Source organism: Scophthalmus maximus, chromosome 21 (genome assembly GCF_022379125.1).
Source record: "Scophthalmus maximus strain ysfricsl-2021 chromosome 21, ASM2237912v1, whole genome shotgun sequence".
NCBI classification, from domain to species: domain Eukaryota; kingdom Metazoa; phylum Chordata; class Actinopteri; order Pleuronectiformes; family Scophthalmidae; genus Scophthalmus; species Scophthalmus maximus.
In genome coordinates, this window is record NC_061535.1 from 1314734 (window position 1) to 1326760 (window position 12027).

The 12027-nt window shown below is 43.7% G+C and overlaps 2 protein-coding genes across 4 annotated transcripts in view; one reads left to right on the top strand and one right to left on the bottom strand.

Moving 5' to 3' along the window:
* The first annotated feature begins 240 nt into the window (after window positions 1-240).
* Window positions 241-2765, top strand: chst2b (carbohydrate (N-acetylglucosamine-6-O) sulfotransferase 2b). The gene has a single exon (XM_035618961.2). The coding sequence runs from the start codon at window positions 888-890 to the stop codon at window positions 2283-2285; it is 1398 nt and encodes a 465-aa protein (XP_035474854.1). The 5' UTR covers window positions 241-887; the 3' UTR covers window positions 2286-2765.
* Window positions 2766-3841: 1076 nt separating this feature from the next.
* The window catches only part of LOC118291065 (sodium/hydrogen exchanger 9), a 62438-nt gene continuing 54252 nt past the window's right edge, over window positions 3842-12027 (bottom strand). The window contains exons 14-16 of one of the 3 annotated variants that reach the window (XM_035618958.2): window positions 10358-10413; window positions 5123-5213; window positions 3842-5036 (exon numbers count right to left, since the gene is read on the bottom strand). In XM_035618958.2, coding sequence (XP_035474851.2) covers window positions 4866-5036; window positions 5123-5213; window positions 10358-10413 — 318 coding nt within the window. In that variant the 3' untranslated portion in view covers window positions 3842-4865. Of the gene's footprint in view, window positions 5037-5122; window positions 5214-6542; window positions 10414-12027 lie in introns of those variants that run through there. The other 2 variants (XR_004786534.2, XM_035618957.2) reach the window with 2 other exon arrangements.

Here is a 12027-nt window from a genome sequence, read left to right on the forward strand (position 1 = left end):
TGGTGAGGAAGATCTCTCTGTGAAAACACGACAACAACAACAACAACAACAACAGCAGCAGCATCATTCCCCCGTCGTCTACCATGGCTGCGATCCGTGAGAGCCCGAGTCGAGGCTGGGACCGAGGCGGACGGGCGGCGTGTCCAATGGCGCGGCTCGCTGGGACGCGACGCCGCGACGCGGGCCAATGGCGTCCCCGCGGAGGCGGGTCCTTTCTCCCCGTCTTCCGATTGCATCCCGCTTGCGTTACTTGGCCGAGCGGAGGGGCAGGAAGAAGAGGAGCGAGAAGAAGAAGAGGAGGAGGAAGAAGAAGAGAAGAAGGAGGAGGAGGAGGAGGAGGAAGGGGGGCGATCCTGTAAGCAGACGCTGTGACTGTGCCGCCCCGCTGCTCCGTTATGGCAGATGCGGAATGAACTGAGCTCCAAGCCCGTCGCCGCCGAATCGCAGCGCGGTTTTCGTCGTGTGCGACGCCTTGAATCTCACCCGTCTGCCCCCCCCCCCCACCACAATAAGGATGCATCAGACGGTAACTGCGCAGAGATGCCTCCGCTGAGCATGGGCAAACAGGCCGTCTGTGACAATGACGAGAGCGTCCCCCTTCTTCTTTTGACCAACACGGGCCACCCACGGAATCACTGCAACGCCGCGGACAACTTGAACGCGCCCTGCCCGTCCGTCGCTCCGGTGAGGATCATTGCGCAGTGCGGTGGAGAGCGGGACAGCGCGCGGTGGACGCTGGAGCGCTGCTGAATACATATTCAGATCAGTTGGTATTCAAACCGCCATCGGTTACCAGTTCATGATACCTGCGTCCCGCGGAGCGTGCCGGTGCACCGCCAGTGTGAAGAACTTCGTCCGGTGGCGAGAGCCGCTCTCCGAGGGCACAGATGAGAGGCAAACAGTATCATCAGCCACTGAAGTTGACGGCGCCCTGGGAGAAGGATGCTGGCTTTGGGAGGAAGCTTAAAACCTACAGGAACCATACCAAGATAATAGCACAGCCCGGGATCGTGATGAAAGTCCTGCGCAGGAAGAGGATTGTCCTGTTCATGGCCTATTTCTTGCTGCTGGTCCTCACTATGCTGAACTTGGCGAATTACAAATGGACTAAAGAGCCACAGCAGTGTAATCACCAGATGAGGAGCACCACGTATCAGAGCAGGTCTGACATTCGCTTCCTATACAGGCCCTCTTTGGCAAAAAAGAGACAGCTCATCTACGTTCTGACCACCTGGAGGTCGGGCTCGTCGTTTTTCGGCGAGCTTTTTAACCAGAACCATGAAGTGTTCTTCTTGTATGAGCCGATGTGGCACATCTGGCAGAAACTGTACCCGGGAGACGCAGTGTCTTTGCAAGGGGCAGCCAGGGACATGCTCAGCTCCTTGTACCGCTGCGATCTGTCTGTTTTCCAACTTTACAACAGCCCCGGGGGCAAGAATTTTACCTCCCTGGGACTGTTTGGGGCCACCCTCAATAAAGTGGTGTGCTCCTATCCCCTCTGCTCAGCCTACAGGAAGGAGGTGGTGGGCATGGTGGATGACAAGGTGTGTAAAAAGTGCCCCCCTCAAAGCCTTAGACTGTTGGAGGAGGAGTGCCTCAAATATAGCACAATAGTCATTAAAGGGGTGCGCATTTTGGATGTTAACGTGTTGGCCCCGCTCATGGAGGATCCGTCCTTGGATTTGAAGGTGATACACCTAGTAAGAGACCCGCGGGCAGTGGCCAACTCCAGGATCAAATCCAGACACGGACTGATAAGGGAGAATTTACAGGTGGTCCGCAGCAGGGACCCCAAACTTCGCCGGATACCTTTTGTGGATCCTGGTCACAAAGCCAACAAGAAGGATGGCTCAGACTACCACTCCATAGGGGCCATGGAGGTGATCTGTGACCGCACCTCCAGGACTTTGCGGACTGCCTTAAACCCACCCAGCTGGCTGAAGGGGAAGTACATGGCTGTGCGCTACGAAGACCTCGTCGAGAACCCGGTGAAGACCTTGCGGAACATTTACCGCTTTGCCAACCTGACCACCAACCACGAAATCGAGTCGTTTGCGCTGAACATGACCAGTGGCTCCAGCTCCTCCTCCAAACCATTCATAGTCTCATCCCGGAATGCCACACAAGCTGCTAGTGCATGGAGAACAGTGCTCAGCATTCAACAGATCAAACAAGTAGAGGACTACTGTCACCACTCTATGTCTGTTCTAGGGTATGAAAGAGTCCGAACAGCCGGGGAGGCTAAGGACTTGAGTAAATCACTACTGACACACTCCAAACTGTGAAAAACATCTGCACCACCAAAGACCTTTTAATTTAACGTCAATTTTGCATCGAGTGCCGTTTCCTCTTATTTTGGAATTAAAGCTTTACTTTGAAGCAGTGTTGGAGGAGCTACACTGGCCACATATGGAATGTATCATGTTTCTCTCAGCTGAATTGTAGTGGTATTTGAAGGGACCACGTCTTTTATACTGGAATACTGGATGTGCAAGGCCCAATAGTGAATAGTGTTCATGTATCTTGTTATGATTACACTTCAAAGTGGATGTTTTGGGGTTATTTTTGAATGTTCAAAATCTTACAAAAATAAGTTGTTTTTGTTCCGCAGTCTCCATACTGTCTGTAAAAGTGAAAATAGTGAATGAAAGACAAACAAAACAAAGAACAAGTGATGAAACAAAAAAATCTCATCGCTAATGTTTATTTGTAAGATCTGGGTCAAGTCCGAGACAATCAATAAATTGGTTTGTTGATGTGCCATAGGTAGAGGTGTGATGAATAGGCTACATCAAAGCAGCATTAGTGCTATTTTTTAGATAAAATAATACAAAAAAGGATGTTTTGTAGGATGATATCATGCACTGTGGACAATGCTATATGGCTGTGGAGCTGTCTCTCTCTCAGTGTCAGTGTAAGCAGTCTGTTCTACCATTTCAAATGTTTACAATTGCTTGCTCTTTCAAAAAAAACAACCCTGATCTGGGAATATTGCATCAAGTAAAGTTCACAGTTAACAAGAAATTTATCTGTGTTTAAAAAAATGAATGCGGTACATTTTAAAATCATTGACATAAACATTACAGACCAACGGTTCACAAAATCAGGTGCACAAGGCCTCCTTAAAAATTAGAATAAAATCCAACATGGTGTGCCAATGGGCTCAGTCAATATTGCAATAGCCAAAATATTTATGCTAATAACATGTATTTTAGCTACACAAAGACTTTGTAATAACTTTGTTCTGAGATATTTCAGAGCATTCGGTATATTAGGTCAGTGCAGTATGCACCACCGTGCCTTCCCTCCCCATTGAGAACCATTACGCTGGAATTATTAAATAAGTTTGCTATTTGCTATATAACTTAAAGGTGCCTTGTGGCATTTTCTTGCAAACGGTTTCTGTTTAGATGCAGTGTTAGTTGCTCAAATGTGCTAAATGTGTTTCATAAAACTGCAAAGCCATTTTTTCTTAAACACTAGATTTATGATATGATGATTTTATTAGGGATCCCCATTAGTTACTCTTCCTGCAGTCCACACAAAACATTCAAAACATTTACATCGGCTAAGACGCTTTACTGAAACCTATGTTCTTTACATCCATGATTATGATTTATCAGTCTTTGTGTCTTTGCAGGCGCATTGGTGTTATTTTTTGGCCCTTTATCACAACCTGTTGACTGGTAGAAAACTTTGAAACCCTCTGCAGAAATATGTATCCCATCATCTGCAGAAATATGCATCCTCATTGCATGGGAACAAATGTGGTTAGTGGTCAGAAACTCCACAGGGCACCTTTAAGTACATGTTGTTATTCCTAATGATCACAAACACTGTATTCACAGGTTAGTAGAAGTAGTTACATTTATTCATTAAGCAGACGCTTTTGTACAAAGCGACTTACAATAAGTGCATTCAACCATGAAGATATTACAAAAAGTGCAGGAATCAAGAAAGTACATAAACATTTATCAAATAGGCAGACACAGCTTCAAGTACTCGCAATTATTGAGAACTCCATCTTTTTTGGTCACATGACGTTTAGGAATATCCCAGAGAAATGTCTCGAAAAAGGAAATAAACTGATCTTATTAAATAAACTCATTACAAAGTTAAAAGTATGAAAGTCAGAGACATTTTATGAAAACCATCGCACTGTATCAATTCAGATTGTTTGCTGGGATTTGCAGATTTGATCTCACCTCAGAAAAACTACGCAGAAAATATCTCTGCCCCGATCAGACAATCCTACACACGATTGCCTAAAAAAGGGACACGGTTTGATAACCTTAATTATTTATTCGTCATAAATCATAGTTAAAGGGAAATATTGTACATCCAATGATAGTGGATGTTCATGAGCAGTTTTCCCTGAAGCTTGAAACTTAGATGTTATGCAACCAAGCGGCATGAAGCTGCTCTGCTCTAAATTAATGTGACCTAATATGTTGCATAATCACCAGAACTTTTGCATTACAATTTTGCGTGCTGAGTGCAAAGTACACTGTTCGCACAAGGGTCTGCACAGTGTCAGACATTAGCCACTTACAGTAAATTATACAAGTAACATTTGCGTTTTAGCTCTTAAATTCCTTCAAACTAGAGCAAAACAAGCCAAGAAAATCATCAGCATAGTAAGAGAAAGAGCAATGGGCTTGTAATTGGTTTCACTCTCTGTGTGTTTGTGTGCTTTTGCATGCATGTCAGTACAAGGGGAGCGCAGGACCTTTTGGGGACCATAACTTAGATTCCAGGATGTCTCCTTTCAAGATGCCCCTGCCCAGTGACCCCTTTCACTGTGGGCCTTAGCCTCAGGGCAGCTGGGGCCGATAAGCTCAGGTTAGACGTGACTCCGGAAGCCTTTAGGCCTCCCTGGTGGGAGCCGGAGCAGTGCCGAGGCCCAGGTCTCCCTCCACCAAGTCCTCCTGGTGTTCACATCCAGTGTCTCCTCCTATAGATACAAGCTGGTTCTCAGTTTTCTCCAGATTGAAGTTGGAGTCATCTGGTTCAGTTCCATGCAGCTGCTCTTCATCCTGAATGGCAAATGATAAATACCTTTCCTTTCTTTCCATCCTCGTAAGATATTTAACAGTATGTAGTAACACAAGGGAAGTATTACCTCTTCGACATGTGGGCTGCTAAAGAGTCTGGCAAGTATTCCACACCACTGGGGCGGAGGGCCACAATGTGTTAGCACCGGCTTTAGATATATAGGACCTTGTTAAGGCAAAGGTGTGCAGGTATCAAGTATCACTGACATTAAACAAGCATGCATTTTTTTTGTGTGGCTTTTTACAAATGTGGCCTCAGGCTAAAACAAAAATTTCACTTAGCAGCTTCAAAGCACATCTCACAGGGGGCACATTATACGATTATACGAAAATAAGCAGTAATAGTGATTCATTGATGTATTCCAGAGGGTTTGTGAAGACTCTGAAGATCAAAGATCAACATCCTACCTGTGTTCCTCAAGTCGGCATGGAAAGTTTGAAATACAGAATATTTTTATTAAGTAATGAAATATTAGAAATGGGAAACAGAAATATGCCACATCACCAACTATTTGCCTCCCCATAGTCAGCTTATTGTCGTTAAAAGCCAATGGCTTTCAATTTTCAACACGGCATACTGCAGAGAGCTGGATATTACTCATTCAAGCGTCAGGTTCTTGTGCTGTTTTTGTTACACATTTTCAAGCTGTTAGCATATTTAATATGCTTCTACCAGTTCTTGTCTGCTGGGTAGTTGTCTTAAGTCGTAAAAGCTCCCATGCTACAAAGAACGACTTCCCACAGGAGGGAGCGCTGTAAGAGAACAGACTGGCAGATAGAGATTAAAAATAATTTACTCAGAAAAAAAAGGTATCAAATGGGGTGTTTTTCGTGTTACAGGCAAGCTGGGTCAGTTATGCACTTTATTGAAACCAGAGGCAAGGTCAGAGAGCAGGAGGTAGAGGGGTTGTTTTGGGATGCAAGGCCTTATGGGTAAAATCCTTTGGAGGTGCTTATGGGCTCAAATCAATAAACACGTGTGATGGTATGTAGTCACTTGATAATAATATATTACTTTTTGGGACAGATTTTAACATAAAATAACTCGGTAACAGCCAATTTAGTAATAGACTTGATTTTCTATTATCCCCATTACAGACCCTGAAAAATGACAGTACACTAGCTCGCTTTTGGCTGTTAACAAACCTGATTAATAATTGCCTTTCTGAAGATTCATACTTTGCTCTGATTTGCCTTGGAAAAAGAACAAAAAACAATAATTCACCTGGGCAATCTTTCTGCCCCAGTGCATTTCATGACTAATGTGGGACCTAGCGGTGGCACACAAGTACACGATCGCCAAGCATGAGGACAAAAAGAAGAGGAGAATGATCCAATGTGTAATTTGGCAGCGTTTCTTACATTCTTGTGTTGGTGTCAGCAAGAGTTGGAAATTATGGGCACCATTCTGCTATCTTACATTTTATTCATAAATGTTTCAAATGAGGGCCAGAGGGAGAGAAGACGGGGGGGGGGGGGGGGGGGGGGGGGGGTAGAAAAGGGAGGGGATAATGACTCATTTGGGACCTACAGGAGTGAGTTCTGTTCTTGTTGGAAGTGTCCTGCTGTTCCGTGCTGGCATTATACTAGACAGTGATGGTAATTATAACTGCTAGTGCTGTTCTGTGGTGCACAGTGTGTGGTGTGTGTGTGTGTGTGTGTGTGTGTTAGAAAAGGTGCTGAGTAGCAGTGTGGGGGATAGAAGCACAACTGCTGCTTCAGCTATCACACAGTAAGTATAATTTCCTCCCTACATGTCCAGCACGTCACCTTTTCCTGACCTCTCATCAGTGGAGGAAGAGTACATTTACTCAGTAGAGTAAAACAGTAGAGTTTTGAGGTATATGTTCATCTAAGAGAGAGAAAAACAATGAGTAGAAGTAAGAAATAAAGAAGACATCAAAAAATGAGCAAAAATGAACCTTAGACTGCAATCCGAAAAATCCAATTTAAGGTAGGAAAGATAAATAGATTGATATACTGAATGTGTCTCATTGAAACATTGTTAAAACACAAAAATATAAGTATATATTTTGTGACTGTGCCTAATGAATACTTGTACATTTCCTTTATGCATAATCCAAACCTCCCTCTAACTGCTACTTTTTGTGTAGTATTGTTTATGCTTATTGCTATTGTGGTATATTATATAATACCATTGATATCGGTAGCAATCTGAGACTTAACACACAAGTCACTCCATGGACTCATCCGTAAACCCATGCCGACCACAAAATGCTGCCACCTTGGGTCTCTTGAACATGGGTGGCCTCTGGGATGCCAGAGTCAGAACAAAAACCTTGCTGGCCAGCCCTGAAACCAGAGTTTGCAAATCACTTCAGCGAGAAATATAGGCTTAGCTGTCCGTCAAAGTAAGCGCTTAATAGTCAAATGTTTGTCCTAATGAGCCTTAAAGCCAGGCTGACAGGGAAACGGCTAATGAAGCAGCAGTAAGCCTTTTAGCATGAGACGCCAGCGAGCCAAGTTGAAGCTCCATTATCCAGACTGGGACTCCTCTCACCTGGTCCACATCAAAGCATCTGCATAATAATATATATATTTTTTAGAGTTTCATCCTTCAAAAGGAAACACAGACCAGGACCCTGCCTTTCATCCTACTCACGGCTCCTCTCATCCACTCTCTCCCTCTCTCTCACTCACACACACAAACACGCACGCACGCACGCACACACACAAACACACACACACGCACAGTCTCTCTCTCTCTCTGTTAAAAGTAACCCACTACGTAGACTTTTAACTATAGCCACTGGGTATGGGTATACCCTTGTAGTTACTATGGTAACACAAATTGAATGAGTGTGAAGGCCATAACATGATTCAACAGGCCAAAGTATGAGGGCTGTTTCTCATAATACTAGTGAGTCTGTTGTAAACACCTACTACGACTATGATGAGGTAAACTAGGAGGTTTTGATTGTTGGGCAACTGTTTGACTCAAGACTTACTTGTCGTTGCAGGAGACAACTTTTTTTCAGTTTGGGCAAGTTCAATTTCCCAATCTTACTGCAGTTTTAAAGCTTTTACAATCCACAGTGAGTCGTTAATACTTAACCAACACTGACCAATCATACATTTCCCCCCCTCACTGTAATTTACTTTAAATGCACTTCTCTAATGTGTGTGTGTGTGTATATATATATATATATATATATATATATACACACACATAACATTAGCACACTCATGCATGAAATGTATACTCTAAACAGCTCCTCATGGACCCTCTGGCCAGGATTGGAATTGGGGAAACTGTGTATCATTGGTTTTCCTCCTACCTTGCAGACAGGACTCATTTGGTAAAGAATCAGAACCACTCCACAGTCTACCATGGAGTTCCACAGTGTAAAGTAAAGGGGCCACTCCTGTTTATCATTTACCTCCTTCCCATTGACAACACCTTCCGACACTATGGTATCCATTTCAACTGTTATGCTGAAAATACACAGCTTTATATGTCCACCAAGCCCACCTCTACTCTCCCCTCCAGTACCCTCAGGCTCATCACAATTTATCCCCTCCTCATCTCACAGAGATCCTTCAGACCTAAACCCCCTCTCACTCCCTGCGGTCCAGCAGGTCTTCTGGCACTACCAGCCATTAAACTCGGCACAGTTGGTGCCAGAGCTTTCTCCCATGCAGCACCAAAACTCTGGAACTTTCTCCCTCCTCACATCCGCTTACTGGAGTCCAACACACAACTCCAAACTGCTCTTAAAACACTCTTTTTAAATGAACCGACACTTTTTAACGGCCTTGTGTTTTACAATTGTCGATTTTAACAAATGTTGACTGTGCTCATGATTTGTTAATGCATGATTTTATTCTATTTGTATTACTGTATTTGATGTAAGGTGCTCTTGAGTGCCATGAAAGGCACCATTGAATAAAATGTATTATTATTATTAACTCCATGGCTGTCCAGATTATTTCTTCTTATCTAGCCAGATGTTCCCTATTAAACTTCATTAAATTTAAGATAGCATGCAAGAACAAAGTGAAAGACAATCCCCAAATCTTGAGGGCCCGAGTATATACATACAAATCCAGAAAAACCTGAGGCCTTAATTTCTGCCAAGGTTGTCCCAAGAAAGCAATTACCTGCTTAGTTTTCATTCTTTAATGCAGTTACGGATTTAATTTTTATTATATTTTTTGTTCACGGCCTACATATTTCTTTTTCACTCGATTCACTGTATAGTCACAAGTGCAAAAACATGGTTGCATAATGTTTTACTCACGACACCGTTGATACTGTACATCTTCATTAGTCCATTTAATTAGTGTGATACTGTTAGTCTGACGGTCATAACATGATTCAACAGGCCAAAGTAAGTTTCTCATAATACTCGTGAGTCTGTTCTAAACACCGACAACTATGAGGAGGTTACTAGGAGGTTTTGAATTGTTGGAAAACGATTTGACTCGAGACTTGCTTGTTGCTGCAGGAGACAACTTTTAAGCAGTGAGTCGTTAATACTTAACCAACACTGACCAATCATACATTTCCCCCCCAATACTTTAAATGCACTTCTTGAAAAATAAATAAATAAATATTTGTTAACATTAACACACTCATGCATTAAATGAATACTCTTAACGACGGCAATATCAGACCTGCATCTGATTGTTTTACCACGGAGATCGGATCCATAAAGTAAATTGGATTAGCCTAAAACTAATGCAGCTCTCATGAAATTCCAGCGCAGAGGACACAACTGTTTCTTACTGCCAAATGATTTAACTACACTCTCTGCTTACAGGAATCCAGTTCACCCTGTAGTTAACAGCAAATACATGAGCAATAGTTAGAAATAATGGGAATTACCCTTACTGGTGTATTTATCGTACAGACAAGAGCAGTGCATCTGTGTTCTCATCTATAACTCTTAGCAAAAAAGCGAATGAGTGCATATTTGCTAAATGTCAAACTGTCTGATTAATGTGCAAACATAGAGGCCATTGAATGTATATTTATTATTCTGAAAAACTACCATGCGAACATGTATACATGTTGTTTTGATACAACTGCAAACATACAGACAAACACATGTACAGCATATAATGAATATGTGTTAGAGGACCACCCATCGAAAGAAGTTAATGAACTTCCTGTTTGTTCTGTCATGACAATAGTTAAAGGTCTGGCATCATGTGTCCCGAACTGAAGCACTGGACGTTTTTTCCCCGTAGTCGCTGTATAACACCACTTCACAGACGGGTACATTGTGGGCGAAAGCACATGTGAGAGCGCTTTGGAGGAGAAAGGAATGAAAGGATACTTGTAGTCCAGGCGGTGCCACCAGCCTGGTGTTGTGTCTGGCCCCCCTGTAGCAACCTGTGGACCATGAGAGAACCAGTGTTACTCGTTGACACAAAAAGGCTCCCTGGGGTGTCTGTGTACGTTGCCTGATGGAAATGCGGAAAACCTGCACCCCTGGATGGTCAGCGGGGCCGTATCCGATGACCTCTGCTCTGACAAGTGTAATAATCGGACTCTGTGCTCATACACGAAAAAGAGTCCCCTGAGATCCCTTCCACCACGGTAATAACACGCCCCTGTACCTGTCCCTATGCGGACTCACACGCTGGGCAAGGTTACAGTTTTCCATTTCCATAAGAAAGAACATTGGAGATCAGCCTCAACTCTCCACTGTGATCCTCCTCCAGCCTTCGCCGGTCACACTGTCCATGCTCCATGCCCCCTCTGGCCTCATAATGCCAGGGAGCTGGCCAGACCATGTCCCATTCACAGAGTGCAGATAAGAGTCAGGCCATGTAAGAGGATGAAAGAGAGGGGACTGCGAGCCACTGGGAAGCAGCGATGGTGGGGTGGGAAGGGTGTGTGTGTGTGTGTAGGTGGATGTGCCTGCACAACAAAAAGCCACAGTCAGCAAGGATGAGCCACTGTCTGTCATCTAGCAGGAAGCAAGAGGTGCATTTCCTCCTCTTGAACCTCTTCTGCACTTTGATGTCACACAATGTTAAATTAAACAACAGAGGCGAGATGAAAGAACTGCGGAAGCATATTGTAAGTCAGTGGGAAAGGATGGCGTGATGCACTGTAAATCTCTGAATTGTACAGTATGTGCAAAAAACACCTGCACCCGAAAACCATTAACAAATAATGCTTTTTATAATGTATATTGTGTTTATGTGACATGGTGTGCTGTCGTGTCATGTATGGTTGCTTTCATTACTATGCTCTCTGTGTGAAGCAAATTCCGTCAGGAGCAATAAAGGTTTAATTCAAACTGAAAACAAGATTCTCTTATGACTGTAGTAAAGCACATGTAGACTGCAGCAACATTTGAGGTGATTAAAAATATCTTTTAACTAGAGTTTTGTTGTCAAATTGAGATTTTTTTTTTTCTCGGTCTGTATCATCTTTCTGCAGATCCCTCTGCTGGGGGAAGCCTTAAAGGGGCAGTAAGCGATTTTGGAGAAAGCATGTTTCTCTGTTTGTTGTTGTTGTGATTTTAGTGCACTGGCCGTGCCGCGAACCCACGATTCTGGGTATGTGAGACCCGACGCTCTAACCACTAGGCCAAAACCACGTAGTTGCGGTGCCACCCGCTAGCACGTGTCTTAAGCAAGCGGCCAACTCTGAGGCTGAGAAATGAAGCTTATGCGGAAGTGCTATAAACTACAGTTCACTAGATGCCCGCTTGAGGCTGGCTGCAGAAAGGAGCAAATCCCCATAGAGCCCCATGTTAAAATGTCCAACTTTACAGCAGAATTAAACATGTTTACAGCCTGGTTCAAAAAACGGTTTTGGTCCCAATGGCTAATCCCCCCCTTCGAATTTTTTTATAACTCGCCCATTTATATCAATTAAGGTTTGAAATTCTGCATAATTAGGGGCGTGGAAACTTGAGTGACAGGTGACGCCGCTGTTTTCAGTCATTAGCAGGTGTCGGTGTCTGCGCTTGGTAGCTGGCTCGTTAGCTTA